This window comes from Phocoena sinus, chromosome 5 (genome assembly GCF_008692025.1).
Source record: "Phocoena sinus isolate mPhoSin1 chromosome 5, mPhoSin1.pri, whole genome shotgun sequence".
In the NCBI taxonomy this organism is placed as follows: Eukaryota; Metazoa; Chordata; class Mammalia; order Artiodactyla; family Phocoenidae; genus Phocoena; species Phocoena sinus.
Genome location: NC_045767.1, coordinates 121,123,906 through 121,145,952, shown reverse-complemented (window position 1 = coordinate 121,145,952; position 22,047 = coordinate 121,123,906). Strand labels below are relative to the sequence as shown.

The window sequence follows — 22,047 nt, the reverse complement described above, 5'->3', positions numbered from 1 at the left end:
ATGGACGGATGGTTGTATACAGGGACAGAGATGTGAGAAAGCAAATATAATTGAATGTTAATTGTAGAAAGTAAGTGATGGGTACATGCATATTGACTATACAATTGTTTCAACATTCCTTTATGTTTGAAACATTTCATAATAAAATGTCAAAAAAACCCACTGTATTTGGAAGAAGCTTGGCTTTGAGGGAAAAGGGAGAGAGCAGCTTTAAGAAGAGAGGTCTCTCCATCCCTCCCTTCCTTCGTGTTATATGGGGGATGCATGAGTTTCCCAAAGGAGGCAATGAAGAAAAGTTCTCAGTGCAGTGACATTCACCCCTTCCTTCCTCCAACCATCTCCAGGGGGAAACTGGACTGGTAAGATAAGCCCAATTCAACAGATTCTAATTGCTATCAGTACCTTTTTGCAACTGTAAGACGTGATGATGAGCTGTCTAAAATTTTAATACATTGATAGATGCCAGGGGCCTGGGGGTGGGGAGGGGCAATAGGGAGTTAGTGTTTAATGGGGACAGAGTTTCAGTTTAGGAAGCTGAAATTTTCGGGAGATGGATGATGGTGAGAGTTGCACAACAATGTGAATGTCCTTAGTGCCACTAAACTGTACAGTTAAATATGGTTCAATTAGTATGTTTTATACTATGTGACTTTTACCATAATAAAAAACATTAAAAAATACATGCAAAAAATCTTTTTTATACTTGAATATCTTATAAAAGAGGAATATTTTCATATTAGAAGGTGAAAAAGGAGCTTGCAAAAAATTGCTTACTCTTTAATGGAAAATGTAGCAGAAAATTTCCACTTCATTATTATATTGGTTTCAAATGTTTTGCTATTATTTAGGCTTCTTTCTTTAAAGGACTTTTAACTAATACAAGTGTATCTATAGCATATATCTTTAAATGAAATATATTATATTAAAAGGAGTGTATATACATTAACATTTCACACTTTTTCAAAAGAAAGATCTATTTTAAGAACTATATTTTGTTGGCAAACTTCAAATCTCTTAAACCTTTTAATTCAAATTCTGAGAAAATATTACAGAAAACTCACGACTTTTTCAAACTTTTAAAAAGATAACAAAGTTTATCTCTGTAAGAAACCTATTCTACTTGAAAGTAAAATTTTATTATGACTCATTATTTTTAAGCAGAGTTTAGACATGTCTCCAGATTTTATTTTTCGACACCATAGGGCAATTACTGAATTTGAATACAGGTTATTGATGGAACAAAGCATAAGGTGCTGAGATAAGAAATATCTTTTGTTGTGTTATATTAAAGACAAAAATTAGTTTGTTTTCCTTCCAAAATCAGCACTTTGAAATATGATATAATGCAAAGACAGAATATGTCTTCAGATACCTCTAAAACCTTGCATAATTGGTCTTTATGGCTCTTTACAAATGATGGTGAAATTATTAAGTATACAGACTGTCTTATCTGGGAGAACACATATCCCAAATTGACCCCTATTAAGGCTATGAGGCCAAAACATGTACTATAATCCCCAAACCTTATTTTCTTGTCTTTTCTTTCTCTGACCTAGTTTAAAAATAACAGACCTTGAGCAACTATACCTCAACCAAGCAAGGCTATACAGAAATTACTTAAACATCTACCCAGTTTTGCCCTTGGCTGTGGTGAACTTGACAAGTGCTTCATTATATTTTTCTACGCCACCAAGCCCTTGAGTCCTGGGATTTAGGGACAGCACCATAAGCACTGAGAAATTGTGTTCATTCTGACGGACTGGCTTTAAAACTGTGGCCTTTACATTTTCTACTCATGCATCTACAAAAGTATATCCTCCAAAGAATACTATTCTCACCTCCAAGTTTAAATAATTGTAAGGAATATAATGTTGTAAACATTGCCATTTTAAAATGAAATGACTATACTACTCTTTTAAAAATCAATGGCATATAAATATCATAGCAATTTCATCCTACCATCATCCATTTAAAGAAAAAAATCCATGAACAAGACATTCATTGATATTTAGTCCTTTTTTCTTTGAAATTGCATTTCCATTTTCCTGATTTTACTTTAGTGAATTATATATTTATACTTTAAAATATTTTTATCACATTATACTTTGCTGCCAAAAATATGTTTAGAAATTTAAATGAAATGTGTTTTTTAAAATTTCCTGAGACAATAAGGCCCTAAGCCTTAAAAGTGCCTTTGTAATCAATATCAATTATTAGCAGTACATAACTGAGCTAAGTAGCACAAACATATGATAAATTTTTATGAATATTTAAAAAACATAGAAATATAATTTGATTGGAATGCATCCCTTAATGATAAAGATGGGAGGGCGGTTACACTGCCTTGATTAAGGAGACTTCCTACGCATTGAGTTTTTCCAACGTCTCTTTGTTTAGTACTCCAGGCAGTGTTCATAGAGACTATGTTTAGGGAGACCCATGCCTTTTTGTTAAAATGAGAGAAAAGCAACTGAGAAAGAAGAGGTGGGAAAGGAGAGGCTGCAGTGAGCCTTGCAGCTCAGATGAGTTCCCAGCCTGATCATTTTTAGGAATGAGGACATATGGAAACTGAGGATGTGAAAATAGATTCCCTTACTCCTCTTGAAACTTCTTTGGGTAACCCCAATGGTCCAAATATTCTGGCATGAAGACAGCTGCTCTATCAAGAATTAGATTAATCACTTTCTAGAGGTGACAGTTGTTGGAAGATCTCCTTGACCAGCCATGACTTGAGAATCCTGCACTGCTGATCCATTTAGGGTCAGTGCCGGTTAAATCTAGTCCAAAGAGACTGGAGGTGCTGCCCCTCACATAATAGCTATATGAATGCTTATGTAGGTTACTCTATTAGGCAGAGAAAAACACCTTTAGGATAATAAATTTTAAAAATCTCTGTAAGAATTCATCTTTTTGAGGATTACAACCTAAAATATTTGGAATATCTTTCTAATTTTAATTCTAACAATAGCATATAGTACATATCCATAGGTGATAAAACTGGGACATAATGGCTACTCATTCCAAATCACTCCAAACCACATATTCTGAATTTCTTCCATATGCTTTTTCAGCTCAACTAAAATCTCAGCATGTAATAGCATCTACGATGGTGTGATATTTGGCATAAGGCTATTCTGTCTTATATGTCATTTTGAAAGCGACAGATCCTTGAAAAAAATATATTTTTTTTGAATAAAAAGACTCTTCTGTGTAATGGATTTTCAAAAAGGCCAGTATAGCCTAGACAGTTTCTTCCACCTTCTCTTGTCATAAAACACAACTGGATTCTTCGGATAGGAAGTCTTAAAAATGTACAGACTACTCCCAAATGTCAAATAACTGTCATTATTTGGTTATCTTAAATATGTAGTTAAAAGATACTTTCGTTTCCAAGTGTTAATTTGATTCCATGGACTTTTGTTCTCTGAGACATTGCGTTCCATCTGTTAGATAATTCCTTGGTAGACTTGCAGAAATTGGCTATGAGCATAATTATAACTTGGGTAAAAATTAAAGACTTTAAGGTAGATTAGGAGGCTTCGTTGATTTTTCAAGAAACTATTATATATTCAGCCTATGTTTCAAGAAACTATCATATATTCAGCCTATGCCTTACAGAGGACATTTCAGTTTATTTATATTTACCAAAGTAGAAACTAATAGCATGTGAAATCTCATTTGGATTGAACTCTTTATCATAATAGAAATGCATCAAGTTTATAAACTGGCAATGAAAATAAAAGCAAAATGAAATGAAATAACAAAGGTCAAGCTAATAATGTAGATGTATTGTCTATAGGAGAAACAATCATAATGTCTGGATGTTTCGTCTGTCAGGATTATTTTGGGTATAGATGAGGATTTAACAGTTGAAAAAGGTATTTATTAAGGACCTAATTGTGCATACGTGCTAAATGCTGGAAGAAAGCATTTAGACCAGAATTTAATTCTGGACACTTATGGATTTAAAAATTTATCAAATAGTAGAATGATATTTAAATGTTATCTCTCTGAAATTACAGAAATTGAAGGAAAAAATAAACCAATACAGTAAAATATCATGTTTGATTGTCCCATGTGTTATACCCTAGACAGAAAGCTAATTGAGTACCATTTGACAGCACGACAAAAAAGCAGGCTGAAATACGTAACACTGCTCCAGTCGTCTGACAGCAGAGGATGGTCAAGGTGCTGGCATGTACTGAGCTGATCGGAAATAAAGCCACTCGAAGATCTTCTGATGCTATTCAAGAACTAGGCAGGGTGTTTTGTCAGTACAGGGGGGATGCAGTGAAGATTTTGCCCCAAAAGGTAAATAGGGAAATGAGCATTAGGTTCTGGCCAATGATCAGTGCACAGGCCTGCAGAGGCAACTGAAACAGACAGAATGGTTTCCAGGTCGTGAGACTTTAACATCACTGAAATATATTATTATCTTATCAGAGGAAAGGGATATGCCAGTCAAAAACTGTACTGGTCAGATACAGAGGCATAAGAAAGAAGAGAAGCCGAGGCAAACATCTGACACGTCTAGGGAAGTACTGTCCAGGGGCCAGTGGCCTTTCAGTGTTCTGGCCTTACAGCAAGACTTCAGATCATAAATACCTGGCTCATCGACTTCTTTTAAGACAAATGAATAAACTGGCATGTGAGAGGCAGAATAGCACAGTGGTAAAGAACTTGTGTTCTGGAGTAAAAGACCTATTGAGTCTCAGCTCCCCTATTTACAGGCTGTGCTACCTTGGATAAATTACTAAGCTTCTGTAAGTCTCACCTTCCTCATCTAAAAAATGAGGAAGGTTCTAAGTGCTTTATTTGTATTATTTCGCTTGGTAAGTTGTTGACCTAAGGTCATCAGCTGGGAAGTGGGGAGCCCAAACCAGGATTCATTACAGTAGCAGGCTGGTGATCTACTTCCCAGGTGGGTGGAAGAATTACCTAAGTTAATTCGTTCGGTCATTCTCAACATTCAACGAACACAAGTGCCAGGTACTGTGCTATATGCTAAAGCACTTAGCATAGATCATTGGTATACAATACTCAAAAATGTTTGCTCTTTCTGTTAAGAAGAAGGAAGTGCTTGTGCAGAAGTGCATATTCCAGTTCTTCTAACAGTTACATTTCTCACTGTAAATTACAAGGTTGATGGTGTGATCTTCATTAATATCACGCTGCCTCAGTTGGGGCCCCAGTCGTGTTTTGTGCCAACCAGGCTAAGGGCTGGGCCCCAGATGATGGCCAGTTCACTAGGGGAGAAGGGGAGAATCCAGGATGCTGCTGGCTTTGCTTTGAGGCAAAAAAACAGACCGCTTCACAAAGATGGGCTGACCAAAGAAAATCAAGATATCTGTTTCTTTAAAATTCTAAGAAAAATTGGAAGAAAGTTTCATAGCTTCTCGTAAGCTAGGAGTAAAGATGAAGGAATAAAAGGGATTTTTAGGAGAGCGAAAATAGATTACCCTCATAGAAAAATATTTTTAAACTTTAGATTTTCTGAGCATTCATTAAACTTTTTCATATGGCCTTTAAACCTGCCATCTGAGATCAAACAACTATAAAGAGAATGTTTTACAAACTTCAGACTTACAACGACTGTCTGCTGTTGTTCAATCAATTATTAATTATTCTCATATAAGTACAACCTTCAGATTAAGAAGTTGGACCCATAAAATGCTTTAGAACAAAGAGAAGCACGTAAGCTCTGCCAAAAACGCATGAAAACTGGATCTTATTTTCTTATGGTATCAATTTTCAGCAAGCTGACATTACCCCCTATACTTCTCTCTGTGAAGAACACTTCTTTCATATGTCAATTACCTCAACCTTGTGTGTGAGAAGTGAAGTTTTTCTGAAATATAGAGACATACATATACACAAAATCTTTGCCTTTGTTGAAAAAAGAGCGCTCTCTAATACCTTTCAAATAAAGAATACATTAAGGTTTATAAAGCCCATGCTTATTTCCCTTCTTAGTATACAACATGGACTTCCTTCTCAAATAAATTTTATAAATACATTTAATCCAAGTGTATGTTTAGATATGCAATAGCTAATGTTTAATATAAGTTGGCCAATGTCACCATAAGTTGAAGGAAAACTCAAATGCTACAAAAAAACAATGATTTTTAAAACTGTGAATATTGTATATGTGTATAGTACAGGTGTCTGTGGAATACAGTATAAACTTCTATTTTCTGCAAGCATTTTAGCCAATGGTGGACATTATCCAACCAATTAGCTCTAATAGGGAGATGACTGTTTTTTTAACATTTAGTTCGTTCTGCAAAGTCTGCACTTTTTTTGTTTTTTGCAGTACGCGGGCCTCTCACTGTTGCGGCCTCTCCCGTTGCGGAGTACAGGCTCCGGACGCGCAGGCTCAGTGGCCATGGCTCACGGGCCTAGCCGCTCTGCGCCATGTGGGATCTTCCCAGACTGGGGCACGAACCCGTGTCCCCTGCATCGGCAGGTGGACTCTCAGCCACTGTGCCACCAGGGAAGCCCCAAAGTCTGCACTTCTGTGCAATGTGAAAATTATGCCAGCTAATATAACTCATTTGTGCAAAATCATGTAGTACAATAAGAAGAGAAAGCAGTACTTTTAATGTCTATGTTACTGTATCATTTAAATTGGCAACTTAAATAGATTTTAATTATTGTAATCACATATAAGTCAGACTTGATGATACTGACTACAGTATGACGGCTAACCAGGTACCTTGTTTGATAGTCCCGGCCCCAAAATATCAATAGCCATATATATGATGGGAGTTCATACCCTAGTACCTAGTAAATGTCTGTGTATTTTTTTAGACATGTTTCAGTTTTAATGATATACTGGATATAACTATTTGTTTCCTTTTTATAGCACAACCCTGATGAAAAAAAGCAGTTACCTGTACTATAAAGGGTACAGAGTACCAAGGATACGTTTATAGTGACGAAAATGATTTAGTCTCTAAATTACACATTGAAATATTAAGTAATTGAAAAAAATCAGCCATAAACGGGAAGGTAATTAACAAAAGCCTGACAAGCAACTACAAAGCCCTTTACAAAATACTGACTAATCTTTCTTTTTATAGATGTCATCCTTTCCTTTCTCCAATTACATCATGCAAAGTCAGTTATTTTTAAAAGATAAGAGAACTTAACACTGGTGAACTGATACCCATCTTTGCATATAATTTTCTGGAAAAATTATATGTATTTCTCAAACGGCCATACTTCTTAAAGCAGTAAAATACATAAAGTGCTTTTCTTTCCCTTGTCAGAAGTAGAAGAGAACGAGAAAGGTGTCCTTTATGTTTCCTCCTTCAGTTATCAAATATATTATCCCAATTCACACCCCTTCCTGCAAGCCTCTAAATCCTCTGTGAGACCAGCATATTTAAAATTGGTTTCTTATTGCACTAGACTCTCAGCTTAGTGAAGGCGGAGGCCATGTGTTTGTTTGCCACTGAATACACAGAAAAAGATATTTCATGAATAAATACTTTGACATGGAAATAAAAATATAATATAGAAATATAACATGGTATCAAAATTAGGGTACTCTGAATTTTATTTTAGTTTTTGGCCTTCTAAAAAATGATTTCAATTTTCTATTTTAGCTATTGTAAAATGAAAACAAAGTTTGCTATTTGCCTCTTTTCAATAATCTGTTATCTGACAAAGTTATGCCCTAATATTTCACTTTCTGGTTTTCCGGTCAGACTTATATCTCAGTAATTTTTCTGCATTTGGTGCAAATATTTTAAGATGGCTGCTGCCTGAACTGTTCCATGATCCTGGTTCTTATGCTGTCTCCCTCATCACTCCTTTCTCTTTCACTTGTTTGCCTTTTTTCTCCAGCTTCATAAAGAAGGGATAATTTTACAGATTGGTCCTCAATTTTCTGATATTTCCTTCCACATCAGTAACTTTGGAGGCCTGTTTGACTCTTAGTAGATTCGGCTGTGACTTTTAATTCAAAGCCTCTGTCACCAGACCCGATTTTGTCCCCAGTCTCCAGGGTTCCATTTCCAAATCCTGCCTGGGCACTTCCAGAGTGATGTGTGTACTCAAACTCATGTCTGTCATTGAACTCTTTTCTCCCTGAAACGGATGAAGTTTTTCCGTAAGTGTTCTCATCCTCCTAGGTACTGAGGTTTGAACCGTCCAAATCCACTTTTGTTCCCTTTGCCCCACTGATACCATAGTTGTAAGCCCAGCTCTTTGGAATAGCTCCCTTTTCCTTTATTTATTTTTTGCTGTACGCGGGCCTCTCACTGTTGTGGCCTCTCCCGTTGCGGAGAACAGGCCCCGGACGCACAGGCTCAGCGGCCATGGCTCACGGGCCCAGCCGCTCCGCGGCTTGAGGGATCTTCCCGGACCGGGGCACGAACCCATGTCCCCTGCATCGGCAGGCGGACTCTCAACCACTGCGCCACCAGGGAAGCCTCCTTTTCCTTTTATTATTAACACTAACATTGTTCTGATCTAGTCACCTCAACTTTGAAATAGTTAAGTTCCTAAATTATACCCCAACTAATCCTTTGTTCTTTCTCCAAGCATTTTCTTGGGGAAAGTATTTGCTGTTTCTCAGACACTGCTTTTATGATGTTACTCCTCTGCTCACCAATGGCAGGTTATGCTTCAAAGTTGATAGAACAAGAATCATGTCGTCACAGTGCTGCTGAGGGCTCTTTTTTTGTATGTCTAAACATTTCTTTGTATTTTTTATATTAACATGTCATATTTTTTCTCCCAAACTGCCAATTATTATCAGACACACAACTTTTTTTCACATTGGGAACATGAAATATGAGATGCTGAAATGAGTTGCTCAGAAATGACAATAATTACAGCCACAGGAAGAGCTCTAAGCTAATGGCTCTTAGCGAGTGTGCTGCCAGAGGCACAAAGCAGAGGGGAATTTTAAAGATGAAATTCATCTCAAACATTCATCATGGCAAATATACACAGCTTCGGTAGAAAATGATATACCCGAACCCTATATAGTGGTATTCCTCAGGGACCCATAAGATGCCACGCTAATTCCCAACTTTGTACTTTAAAAAGTTCTGTATGGTTTTTTAAAGCTAAACAGAAAGCAGTGGGGAGACACTCTGGAACCCGTGATATTAGATCTGAAGAATTATCTAATAATTTAAAGCAGATGATGGGAGATAATTTTCTTGTATACAATTTAGATGGTTTCGTAGAGGCATGCAAAAACCTGCTCTGATCCCATATTCAGTGACTTGCCTGTGGTTAACATTAGGATAAGGCAAAAATGTGGATAAAGGATAAGAGTTCCACCATGTGGTTTGCTCCTTAGATGAAAACAGAGGCATAAATTCTAATTTAATATTAAGTCTTTCCAGGGCAGCCTGAAACTATATTTGGCTTAAAATGTATTAGTTTTATTATTTTTTTCTTTCCTTTCTTATTCTACAGGATTTCAGTTTTACCTCCACAATTCTTTCCTGTTAGCCAGACTTATCACATATCATAGTTTCAAATATAACTTGTATATATATAGATAGATAGATAAAGTGATCTCAGAGTCTAAGATTTTAGAGCTAAAAGAAAGTTCCAAATAAATATTTCTAACTCATGAAACTGTCATTAGGTTTCTAATGCTTACTGCTCTTCCAGACTTCCTTATTATAACAATGAACAGTAAAGAAAGTTCTGTGATGCAGATTGCTTGATTTCTGTCAGCTCCCCCCAACCCCCTGCCAACACTTTGGGATCACTTACTAATCCTTGGTCTGAAATGAGTCTTCTTCCTTAATGAGAATCAACTACCAAATGAGATACATCTACTTGGATTTCTTCCTTCTTTGAAATGTTCTGGTGAATAACAAACCCAAATTGAAACCAGACTATCATTTTATCATCCAAAATCAGAAGTGGAAACAGGAATCAAAGACCCCAATACATATAAACTAGATCCTCAAAAGACATCACTTGGCATTAAAGTGCTTCAAAACTTTTCAAGATAAAAGAAGTTTAGTATTTTATTTTCAACATAAAGGAACCATCGACCAATATAAAACAGTGATCTTTTTCTAGATAGGCTATCAAATTCCTTTATTTGTAAGGCAGAAGCTAAGGAGGAGAGATTCATGACATGATTTCTACCCAGCAGAAGCCTAGGCGAACCAGGAGACTCTTTGTCTGCTCAGATACAATACAATTTTTCACATTATCAAACGCATAACTTCTTGGAGTAAATTGAGGTTAACAGAGTAGCACAAAACTATTTTATTTGCTTTGACTTTCATGGCCTAATAATAATGTAAAAATCTTTTTTTGTAATTTTATGGATATTTAACAGAACGAACTAAAGTATAAGTTTAGCTATTAGTGTTGTTCTGTTAAAAACAAAAAAGCATCATGCTGTTTAAAAAAACAAAAATTCAAGCACTGGAATCACAGGTTGTGGAAAGTTCAAGAGCCTGAAAACCAGGCAGACATTGGTTTGAATCCAGGCTCCATTACTTCACTAACTCTGTGACCTTAGGTTTTAACCTCACTGCCCTGAGTCTGTCTAGCTTCATATGTAAAACTGGGATAATCATAGCACCTATGTCAAAAAGTTGTTTTGAGGGTTAGCGATAACATAAATAACCTAGAAAATTTCCTTAAAGTAAGTGATAGTTAATAGTTACAAATTTTTGTTGGTCAAAAGGTACAATTAGTTAATACATATAAATGACTTAGAATGATGCCTAACACATAAGTGTTAGCTGCTGCCATCGTCACCGTTAAGTGGTAAAGGGGAGCTGACAGAACATAGAAAAGAAGCAAAATTAATCCCACACCTATACTCCTCAAGGATAGGAGGAGAATTTCTGTCTGCAATAGACTTTATAAACACAAAGAAGTCTACTTGATAAGATACACAGATAGGCATGGTCTGTAAAGGCACCATTACTACCTTGGATTTTGCAGCTTGATGTTGGATACTAAGCAAAATATTGAGAAGGGTTTGATAAGGACTCATCAAGAGATGGCTCCCCTTTAGAAAGAGCAGGAAGTGCTTTAATTAAGTCCTTTGATGTCTTCTGATTCCTGCTTTTACCTCTGGAGCCAACCACAAGCCCAGGAGCCTGATAGGCAGAGCAGAGGGCCAGCCCCCAGAGAGAGACAGACTCTGCAGGCTGCCTACAGGAGGAACAGGGTGGGAGAACTGGAACCTTTATCCTAAGGTTGAAAATAATATCACACAAAAAGGAAAAAAAAACTTAAATATATGTTCTCAATAAACAATTGTTCCAAAAAGAGTTAAAGAGTTCTGGGAAGATTTATGAGTTGTTCTTTGAGTACCTTTGAGGAAATCCATAATTTTTGTGCCGTGTTAAAATAAAGCACTAAAGAACATTTCTCATGATTTACTCCGAAATGTATAATATTCTAAGTTAAACATTTTTTTTTTTTTTTTTTGCGGTACGCGGGCCTCTCACTGTTGCGGCCTCTCTCGTTGCGGGGCACAGGCTCCGGACGCGCAGGCTCAGCGGCCATGGCTCACGGGCCCAGCCGCTCCGCGGCATGTGGGATCTTCCCGTACCGGGGCACGAACCCACGTCCCCTGCATCGGCAGGCGGACTCTCAACCACTGCGCCACCAGGGAAGCCCTAAACATATTTTTTAATTAAAACTTTTACTTCTCTTTTCTTTTTTTTCCTTAGAGGGTAAATTTGTGAGATTTGAACTGAAAAATCCCATATTTTAGTCCTGCTGTTTCTCTGCAGGACTAACCTAAGATTTAAGCATGGTAGTAAGATTTCACTGGTCTGCTTAGAAAGAAAAACTTCTTCCAAGTGCCTTGAAAAGGACATGCACTCCTATCATTGGAATAAACAAGCTTAAAAGCAACTGCTGATGAGCACAGTATATTGACTGGAACTAATAATTTTAAAGCAGAGGAAGTTCCAAAATATATCCTTTCATGTAAGTGACTGAATGGGTGGATAAAGAGAACTCACTATAAGTGAAGTAAACACTGAGGTGGTCTTGGTAATACTACTTGCACTGTTGAAATGTGCTGATACTTTTGGCTATAGGACCTGGAAGCACACAGTAGGTACTCAATATATATTTGCTGAATGAGTGGGTTAACATAATTACAATTATATGCAGGTTTACTTATTCTATTGAATATACCATATGTTGTATATTTAGTATGTTGTCTATACTATAATTATTGGTCAATAAACCTGACTAAAACAGAGATCTGTTAACAGAGATGCATCACTGCATTAATGCTAATTAATCTTTCTTTTGAGGAATAACAGGAACATAGTGAAAGGCATCTACTGCAAAATGTCTGTTGACTTTTAAGATTTAGATTCCACCAGATTAGTATTCTCTCCTGAGGAAAAAATAGCCTCTTCCTAATCTTCCACTGGGAAGATTAATATCTCTTAAATGATATCACTACCCTGGAAAAGTTAATGATGGTAAACTGTGGCTATAACATATGAAACATCTAGAATCTGGATAAAGCACAGAATATCCATTGAGCTTCTGAGTATTTTAAAATATATCAATATATTTACTTAAGTAAGTTCTTACTTAAACCATGAGATGGTAGGAATAATTGTACACTTTAAATTTACCTAAGTATATACTCTATTTACGTGAGCGTACGGACACTTTTACTTTACTTTTGCCTACAGAGTTAGGTATTCTGCATTCATAGATGTGACCTGTATTAAGCCCAAGTAAATATTAAATCATGCTGTTCAGATAGTAACTTTTGGCAAGGGCCACATTCTTGCTTCATTTTACCCAAGTGCAGTTTTTAAAGGTAAAAATTTTATCAATTTAAACTTGCCACAATATCTAGTTTCCACTGCTACCTTCCCCCTTTACTTATTTTATTGATATTATAATGTTTACGCATCCATCTCTCTAACCAGACTGCAACTTCTTCTTAGGTCTTTAATGCATTTTGGAATCCCGAGTGCCCTGTGCAGAGCAGGTACTTAGTAAATGTTTATGGAAGTGAACTTTGCACTTTCCTCCTCCAACTACATTTTTTTGTAAGTTTCCATTCAGTTTGGGGTCCTTTTGTAAGAACCAGAGTCATTTTTTCTATCTTCATTCACCTCATGAATCTTTTGTCTTTTATAGAAATGTATTCTTCAAGGGTAACTGAATACCAAATAGTATCTTAAAAAACAACAATAAAAAACCTCATAGCTTATTCATTAATTATTATAGGCATGAAAAAATACTGGGGTTGACATAAATACCAATATACCAATGTGTAAGTATCTTTTATCATAGACACCAAAATTTGAATGATTGACAGAAACAACCTCACTAAAAGAGCCAAAAAACTCACTTAGCAATGTGAGCTACCGAAAGATGTTTATTAAAGTAGTTCACAGCTTCAACTATGTTTTCAGGGTAAGGGGGAAATTCTCTCAAGTTTTTTCTTGCATTTTTTCAAAGCAACTAGAAAATATAATAATACCTTTCATTCTCAGCAGTATGTTATGATTTACACATCTAAATCTTAGAAATTTATTCTTAGGGTTACCTACAAGACGCCAAGTAATTACTTGGCAAACAGCATTAGCACAAAGGCTCGAGGCTCTTACCATCAAATCCATCTTCCTCTGACCCCAGTTCATCATCTGAGCAGATGTTGAGGACATTTACCAGCATCTCAGTCACTAAAGAGAAAAAGGAAAGAAAGAAAGAAAGGAAAAAAAAGTCTACATTTTCTACTATAACCTTAATTATTACCCTGGCACTGTTAATGACCAGGCTTAGCAATAACAATCTTACCTATATTGAAGATGGAATTTCCTGTAAGTAGTTTCTATAAAATTCAGACCATAAAAGATAACAGGCTTTGTATTTCTATGCAGACTTTATATTTTTAAAATCATTAGCTCATGCCTACAAAATCTAATGGTAACATTTACCAGCTATAGGTCAATAGACAGTGGACAAAAGAAAAATGTGGATATGAATATACTATAATCTATGAAGGAGAAAATGGTTACTTTTGAATTTTTATTTATTTGTACAATGATGCTGCTAGATTTAGACCAGATTACAAACTTTATGTTCATAGGGATCGAGTGAATGCTAGATCTCTTTTTTAAATGTTTTAGTCCCCCAGAGAACCCAGAATAGTGATAGAAATGTGGTTTTGTGTTTAAGAAAAACTGATGATTTATGAACTAATATATTTGAGGTAGTTGTGAGAATATTGATTTTAAAAAATGAATGTGTTGATATATATATATATATATATATATACACATACATATACATATATACACATATACAACATTAAGCTTCATTTTCAAAAAGGTTTTACAAATGAAGCTCAGGTAAGTTTAATGAGAAATTTACTTGAGTAAATAGATTATAAGAGGGCTGTATAAAAGCATTATACACAGAAAATTAGTACTGCAACACTTTACACTAAGTTACACGTTATTTGCATTGAACGTTTTAAAAAATTAGGTTGGGTTCTATCACGAATGTGAAAAGAAGCCTGTCCACTATTTCTTCAAGAGTTACTTTTTAAAATCAGTGTTCTTCTAGCATTGAAGATATATGATAAAGGGTAAAACTTCATTGGAGCCAACGTTAACTCAGAGCTTCAGTTTAATTATCAAAAGTAAATTATGTACACACTGTTATATTTAAAATGGATAACCAGCAAGGACCTACTGTATCGCACAGAGAACTCTGCCTCAATGCTATGTGGCAGCCTGGATGGGAGGGGAGTTTGGGGGAGAATGGATGCATGCACATCTGTGGCTGAGTCCCTTCGCCTGTGTACCTGAAACTATCACAACATTGTTAACTGGCTATACTCCAGTATAAAGTTAAAAAAAAAGAGAAAAAAACGTAAATTATGTACACGAATATATTAATACATTCTTTTATAACAGATGTTCAAAATCTGAATAATTAATAGAAACAACCAAAATGAAGGGTGTTCAAGGGTAGTTGTCAGGATTCTCAGTGCTTCTGTGTCCATGTTGTGATCTGATGGGTGCAAGGAAGTGGTGACATGGAGTAGTACTGGGAACATTTATCAGAAAGTATTAAAATTTACTTTTGACTTATTCTGGTGTTGAAAGGGAAGACTTCTTTGCTGACAATTCATAGATTCTCGGGTTTAATTGTTTATAGAATATTTAAAGAAAAAACACATTGACTGTAGGAAAATAAATACTACACATATTAATATATTACACGTATGTATTAATATAAACAAACAAATGTTTCAGAAGAATGTACAGCTTTTCTCTAAAATCCCCCCATAAGACATCATTTTTCTGAAACACGTGCAAGCTCTTATGTTTACTACAATGCACGTTCACCTTCTCTGTGATGCTCAAGATGTTGCATGAGGAATGATCCAGATTATCACCATTAAACCTCCTGAACTGAAAACTCAAGTTCAGTGGGTGCAGGCCTTTCCTCCAAATTTTTGCTGAGGTTTAGGTCAAAATATAAAAACCAAATAAAGGGAGAAGGAAGGAAAGAAGGATAAGGCCAATTCTTCTGTAAACCTGGGGCATGCTAATAACTTTTTAAATGTAAATTTGTCTCACCTTATACTAATGGCCACTATATTTAAAATGAACTATTTTTTTGTTATTGTACATGTTGTGTTTCAAAATACTGTAGCCACTAATCACTTTCGTACAATGATTATTATTAACATCAGAAATGTGAGGAAAGCATGGTTATCGCAAACTTTTAATTCGACCAGTAGTCTATAAAATAAAATTATACTTTTGAATTATAATGCGAAGGGGTAAGAAAAGAAGGTAGCCATTATAGCTTGAAGCCAATCAAAACTATGAATCTGTTATTTTTTAAAGGGTTGGATTATTCTAATGAGGTTATATAAATTATCCTAATATTCCTCACTTCTTTTATTTCCCCTTAATTCCACTCATTGCATGTTGTTAACAGCATATACAGTGACATACTTTCAAATCACTGCTCCTACGGTGAAGCTTGTGAGTTTTACTGGTTAGGCCGAAGTGTTTCTCTTTCTGACTGTTTCATGGTAAAAAAGGCCGCATTACCTCTCCTTCCTTCCCATACCATTTCATTAAGAACATCTCAGGATTCCACAACATACCTTTTTCCCCAACAAATGGCAGGGACCAAGTGAAAACATCCATGAAATTTGGAAGCCAGTATGGATGAGGAGAACAGTTGAATTGCCTGATATTCATGACATTGTTCTCATACTTCAATACTGCAGCTGAAGAAAACAAAAAGAAGGACATTAGATTCACAAGCACATATTTCTGCTTCTACACATGGCTTGAGTTGATCAAGAAAATTCAACTATATATTTGACTTAAGTTCCAAAACATGAAGGCAAACAGCTTCATTGGTCATGAATGTTTATTTAGTTATGGATTTAAACTTCATTCAGTGTAGTATCTAACTGCACAATGTATAAATACTATACATGAAATGGCATTATAGTTTGGCAAATATTTATATAAGATAGTTAATCAAATGTCAGGAATTGGATCAAGCCCCTTTTGCAGCCAAGAACATTTTAGTCTTTTTTTTTTTTTTTTTCTGTGGGCCTCTCACTGTTGTGGCCTCTCCCGTTGCGGAGCACAGGCTCCGGACGCGCAGGCTCAGCGGCCATGGCTCACGGGCCCAGCCGCTCCGCGGCATGTGGGATCTTCCCGGACCGGGGCACGAACCTGTGTCCCCTGCATCGGGAGGCAGACTCTCAACCACTGTGCCACCAGGGAAGCCCCCCATTTTAGTCTTATTTAATACCTGGTGACACGAATAAAAGTGGCATAGCTAAGTTAGTGTGATATAATTTAATAATATCCTTAAATATTTGAACAGAATTTATATCTATTGTTTTTAAAGCACACTTTTTTCCAGTACAACTCACAACAGTTGTACAAAATAGTTTAAATTAGACTGCACTCCTGACTTAATAAAGTAAAATGTTTGGACTGAATCCTGCCTTAAATAATATGCCGATGTTGACTCCACCCTTGACTTCTGAAAAGGATGCACCATCCTCAAAAATGGGAAAATCAATCTGCCTGCTTCACTCTGTTTTGCCTGGTATCTGTAGGTTGGACACACACTCACATGGGATGTTACGCTTGCAGAGATGTTAAGAGCATGGCTAGTCTCACTTCTAACCAGGTTCAGAACCTCATCTATAGCAATCGGGACACAGGGTGAGCAGGTGTCCGTGAATACTTTCAATGAAGCAAAAGCTACCTGTTTTAATAGGGTCATCTCCTCTACGGATAGACGATTTTAAGTTGTAGGAAATTCTCAGGGGGAATTTAAACCTTCTTTACTACTTACTGATCCTAGTTCTGCCTTCTGGAAAAATACAGATCAAGTATACTTCTGTTTCTAAATGACAGTCCTTTAAATATTAAGAACAATACTCTCACACTGTACCTTGCTGAGTTTTGGCAAGATTTTACTGTTATTATCCTATCATAGCATGATTAGCATTATATTAGCAGAAACTATTGAACAGATCCTAGATGCTGTCAAATGAGCTTTTCTTGGTTTTGTTTGGCGGTTTAAAATATAGAAAAATTAATCATCTCATGACTTTTTAATTTTTGGACTGACTTTTGTATGTGGAAGATGTTATAGCATGTGATTGCTATGCATAAAGATATCCCTTAAAAATATATATTTTTTTGAAAAGCTCCTGGGAGTTTACTGGGTTTGAGCTTTGCACGAACGTCTGCACTAATATCTTACTCAACTACTTATCGACATCTTTAACATAACGTTGCTTTCATAACTCTGCGTTTTCCTTCCACCTGGAATGTTTTCTCAGAAACTCTGAATTTCCAAATTCTTCCCATCCTTCGGTGCCCAGCCCAAACACTATCCCCTCTGTGAAATCGTTTCTGATTTCCTCTGGTGGATGTCTCTCCTCTGAATTCCAAAAGCCCTTGACTTACAGCTCTATTTGCATTTATTATTCAATTTTGATCACAGCTATTCTAAGTGTATATGTATATATCCAACGTCTCCCTACGGCTGTAAGGACAAGTACCATACAGCAGGCTCTCTATCTTTATGTTCCATATACCACCTTCTTAGCACAGATGCTCAGAAGCTAAGGATACATCTTGGTATTTTCCCTATAATCTTTTTCAAGAAAATTCTTCCTAATGCCTTTGACCCTTCCTCACATGAGACCGCTTCTAGAGCCTTTCCCCCATCTTGCTTATCCTATTCTGGATGTATTCCACAGCAGCAATGCTACTGTTAAAGTGTGGCTCAGAACTAACAGAATCTTGGTGGGGTCGATCAGTGCAGAGCACGGGAAGGATGTACAGTTTTCTGTGATTTGCATACTACATACATCATATTGCAGCTGAATAATAAAGTGGATGTTTTCAGCAGCTTGAAGTTAACAAAAATCATACTTGAGAACAGTGAGGTTTTTTCCTTTGAATCATATTTCAGGCTGACCAACCCAGTTCCAGGGAACAGAATCACAGATGGTTTGGGGACAGGAATTGCAGATAATGCAATCCACACTGATATGGAGGGAGTTAACTGTCTTCTTCCCATGGAATGCTGAATCCCGCATACAATTCTGTAAACCTGTTCATCTTTGCATTATCCTATCATTTATGTGATATGTCATTTGGCCTAAGGATACATTCACATAGTATCAGAAACATGCAAAATGAAAAACTCATGGCAAATTACAATACCAATACTTGGGATCTGCCAGATGGGAAAGGTGAAGTACTTCCCGCTTTTGCTAACTGCTCCCTGAGCACCGGCTTCATGGAAAAGGTCTTTACCATTTTTGAATACTGCATATTATTAGCAGAAATGGATCCTCCCATCTTCAAAAGGATCTCTTAAGTTTCTAAGTCATCTTTTTGAAGAGTAATTTCTCCTCTAAGTCCACTCCCCCACTTTTTATTAGTGTTAGGTTGGTACAGTAGGAAGAAGGAAAGTAAGTGTTATAACTGACAGTACCCCAGATGAAAGAGAGAGGCTTTCTATAATATGTCACTTAATCCTTACCACAAATCTGAGAAACAGATGTGACTGCCCTCATGTTATAAACTAAGGATTTGAGGTCAAGAAATGAAGTGACTTTCTTAGGATCATGCAACCAGGAACTAACTGGAAGATATCACTCCTATTCAAACTCAGCTTCTACTGACACCAAATCCATTCCCTTTCCACCACACCCTCTCTCTCTCCTAAATTATAAATGTATGAATTCTAGTCCCAGCTGTTATACTAATTTAACTTTGAATATGGTATTCATAATTAAAGAGGTTTTAGCTTTTTGCCAAAATACATGTTTGAGAAAAGTGAAATAGGATGCACATTCACAAGTGTGGATAAGGCTTGTCCACAATAGATAAAGCAGAAGCTCTGTTTTGTAGCTGGTGAGACAAAGCATTTATTCATTCAACATTGGCTCAACCTAATTTATCTGCGTGCCTACTGATAAAGCAGATACTGTTTACAGATTTTTTTTTTTGTTTATTAACAACAGAAATAATACCAGTTAACAGCAGCTACGTTTTCTAAGCATCTGCTCTATACCAGGCACTATATTTGGTCTTTTATAATCACAAATCTTTGCAATCTCTCTCAAAAGTGATTCTTACTTGCATTTTCAAAATAAGCAGAGAGGTTATTTGCCCAAGGGCACACACGAGAAGCAGCAAACTTCAGTTTGGGTTTGAACCTGAAGTGCCTCAACTTTCCAGTATTCCACAATATTCTCACCCTTCTCCTTCCACATTTATTCTTTTTTTAAAAAAAGGAGTACTGGACTGGAAGGCCAGGCGCCCAGACCGAGAGATGGATTCTGTCATGAATTATAAGACACATGGTCACTTGATGTCTCTATGTCTAAATTACCTCACCTCACTACATGGCTTTATCCAGATAACTTACACGACCTCTTCCAGACCCAAATGATGTTCACAAACTTCTGCAGCAAAGATCTCATCATTAACACAAAGACTGACGAATATTCTCAGTAATTCTAAGAGGCTATTAATAGAACTTTATTCTTATTTTTCTATAAAAACAAAAATAAACAAATGGGACCTAATGAAACTTAAAAGCTTTTGCACAGCAAAGGAAACCATAAACAAGATGAAAAGACAACCCTCAGAATGGGAGAAAATATTTGCAAATGAAGCAACTGACAAAGGATTAATCTCCAAAATTTACAAGCAGCTCATGCAGCTCAATAACAAAAAACCAAACAACCCAATCCAAAAATGGGCAGAAGACCTAAATAGACATTTCTCCAAAGAAGGTATACAGATTGCCAACAAACAAACGAAAGAATGCTCAACATCATTAATCATTAGAGAAATGCAAACCAAAACTACAATGAGGTATCACCTCACACCAGTCAGAATGGCCATCGTCAAAAAATCTACAAACAGTAAATGCTGGAGAGGGTGTGGAGAAAAGGGAACCCTCTTGCACTGTTGGTGGGAATGTAAATTGATACAGCCACTATGGAGAACAGTATGGATGTTCCTTAAAAAACTAAAAATAGAACTACCATACGACCCAGCAATCCCACTACTGGGCATATACCCTGAAAAAACCATAATTCAAAAAGAGCCATGTACCACAGTGTTCATTGCAGCTCTATTTACAATAGCCAGGAGATGGAAGCAACCTAGGTGTCCATCGACAGATGAATGGATAAAGATGTGGCACATATATACAATGGACTATTACTCAGCCAGAAAAAGAAATGAAACTGAGTTATTTGTAGTGAGGTGGATGGACCTAGAGTCTGTCACACAGAGTGAAGTAAGTCAGAAAGAGAAAAACAAATACCGTATGCCAATACATATATATGGAATCTAAAAAAAAAAAAAAATGGTCATGAAGAACCTAGGGGCAAGATGGGAATAAAGACACAGACCTACTAGAGAATGGACTTGAGGATATGCAGAGGGGGAAGGGCAAGCTGGGACGAAGTGAGAGAGTGGCATGGACATATACACACGACCAAACGTAAAATAGATAGCTAGTGGGAAGCAGTCGCATAGCACAGGGAGATCAGCTCCGTGCTCTGTGACTGCCTGGAGGGGTAGGATAGGAAGGGTGAGAGGGAGGGAGACGCAAGAGGGAAGAGATATGGGGACACGTGTATGTGTATGGCTGATTCACTTTGTTATAAAGCAGAAAGTAACACACCATTGTAAAGCAATTATACTCCAATAAACATGTTAAAATAAATAAATAGCTTTCATTTAAAAATGCAAGTGCAATAATATATATTCTTTTTTCTTCAGCCACATAAAATACTCATGCAAATATACTTCTTGAATAATCTTACATTAATGTATGAATTTTGATTTTTTGCATAAATATATATGTTGCAAAAATACATGAAAAACATTAAACCAGAACAGTCCCAAATACTCCGTCATGAAATTCACAGTTAACGTTTCATCTTCCACCCCTGCCACCTTCCTCTGACTGCCGCTGGAATTACAGAACTCAACTGAGCCCTAACAGGGTGCTCTCCTCTGAAGTACTTGAAAGATGTTTATCTCCAGTGCATATAAATAATACAAATGGTTGTACTTCAAGAATCACTCGAGACCACCTCCTGAGACCTTGTCTGAGAAATAGAGAGAGGAAAAAAGAACAAAGTCTACCATCAAGGAACTCCTCTATTCCGCTGGCAATACACATGACCTCATGTCCTTTACCAATTGTATCAGAGGCCCGGAGAGGGATTATGACACATATACGGGCCTTAGGTTATGAACCATTGTTCAGAGCAGACCAGACAGCACAGAAACAAATGCTCTTTTGTTGCACACACAGGGATGAAGGATAGCCAGAAGAAATTTGGTATAATAGAAAGAATATTAATCCCCATGAATCTGGAGACCTGACTGCCAGTTCTTTCTCTGATGTCAAAATTATGGTTGCAAAATTATGCAATTAGTTGGTCCCATCATGCTTATGTAAAAGATATAAAAGTCAGTGATAAAGAGACTGCTCCGGGCTTCCCTGGTGGCG

At 36.5% G+C, this 22,047-nt stretch overlaps 1 protein-coding gene across 2 annotated transcripts in view; it reads right to left on the bottom strand.

Moving 5' to 3' along the window:
* Positions 1 to 22,047, bottom strand: part of PPP3CA (protein phosphatase 3 catalytic subunit alpha) — a 300,421-nt gene that overhangs the window by 19,180 nt on the left and 259,194 nt on the right. For both annotated transcript variants that reach the window (XM_032631851.1, XM_032631852.1), the window contains exons 9-10: positions 16,121 to 16,246; positions 13,599 to 13,673 (exon numbers count right to left, since the gene is read on the bottom strand). In XM_032631851.1, coding sequence (XP_032487742.1) covers positions 13,599 to 13,673; positions 16,121 to 16,246 — 201 coding nt within the window. The remainder of the gene's footprint in view (positions 1 to 13,598; positions 13,674 to 16,120; positions 16,247 to 22,047) is intronic.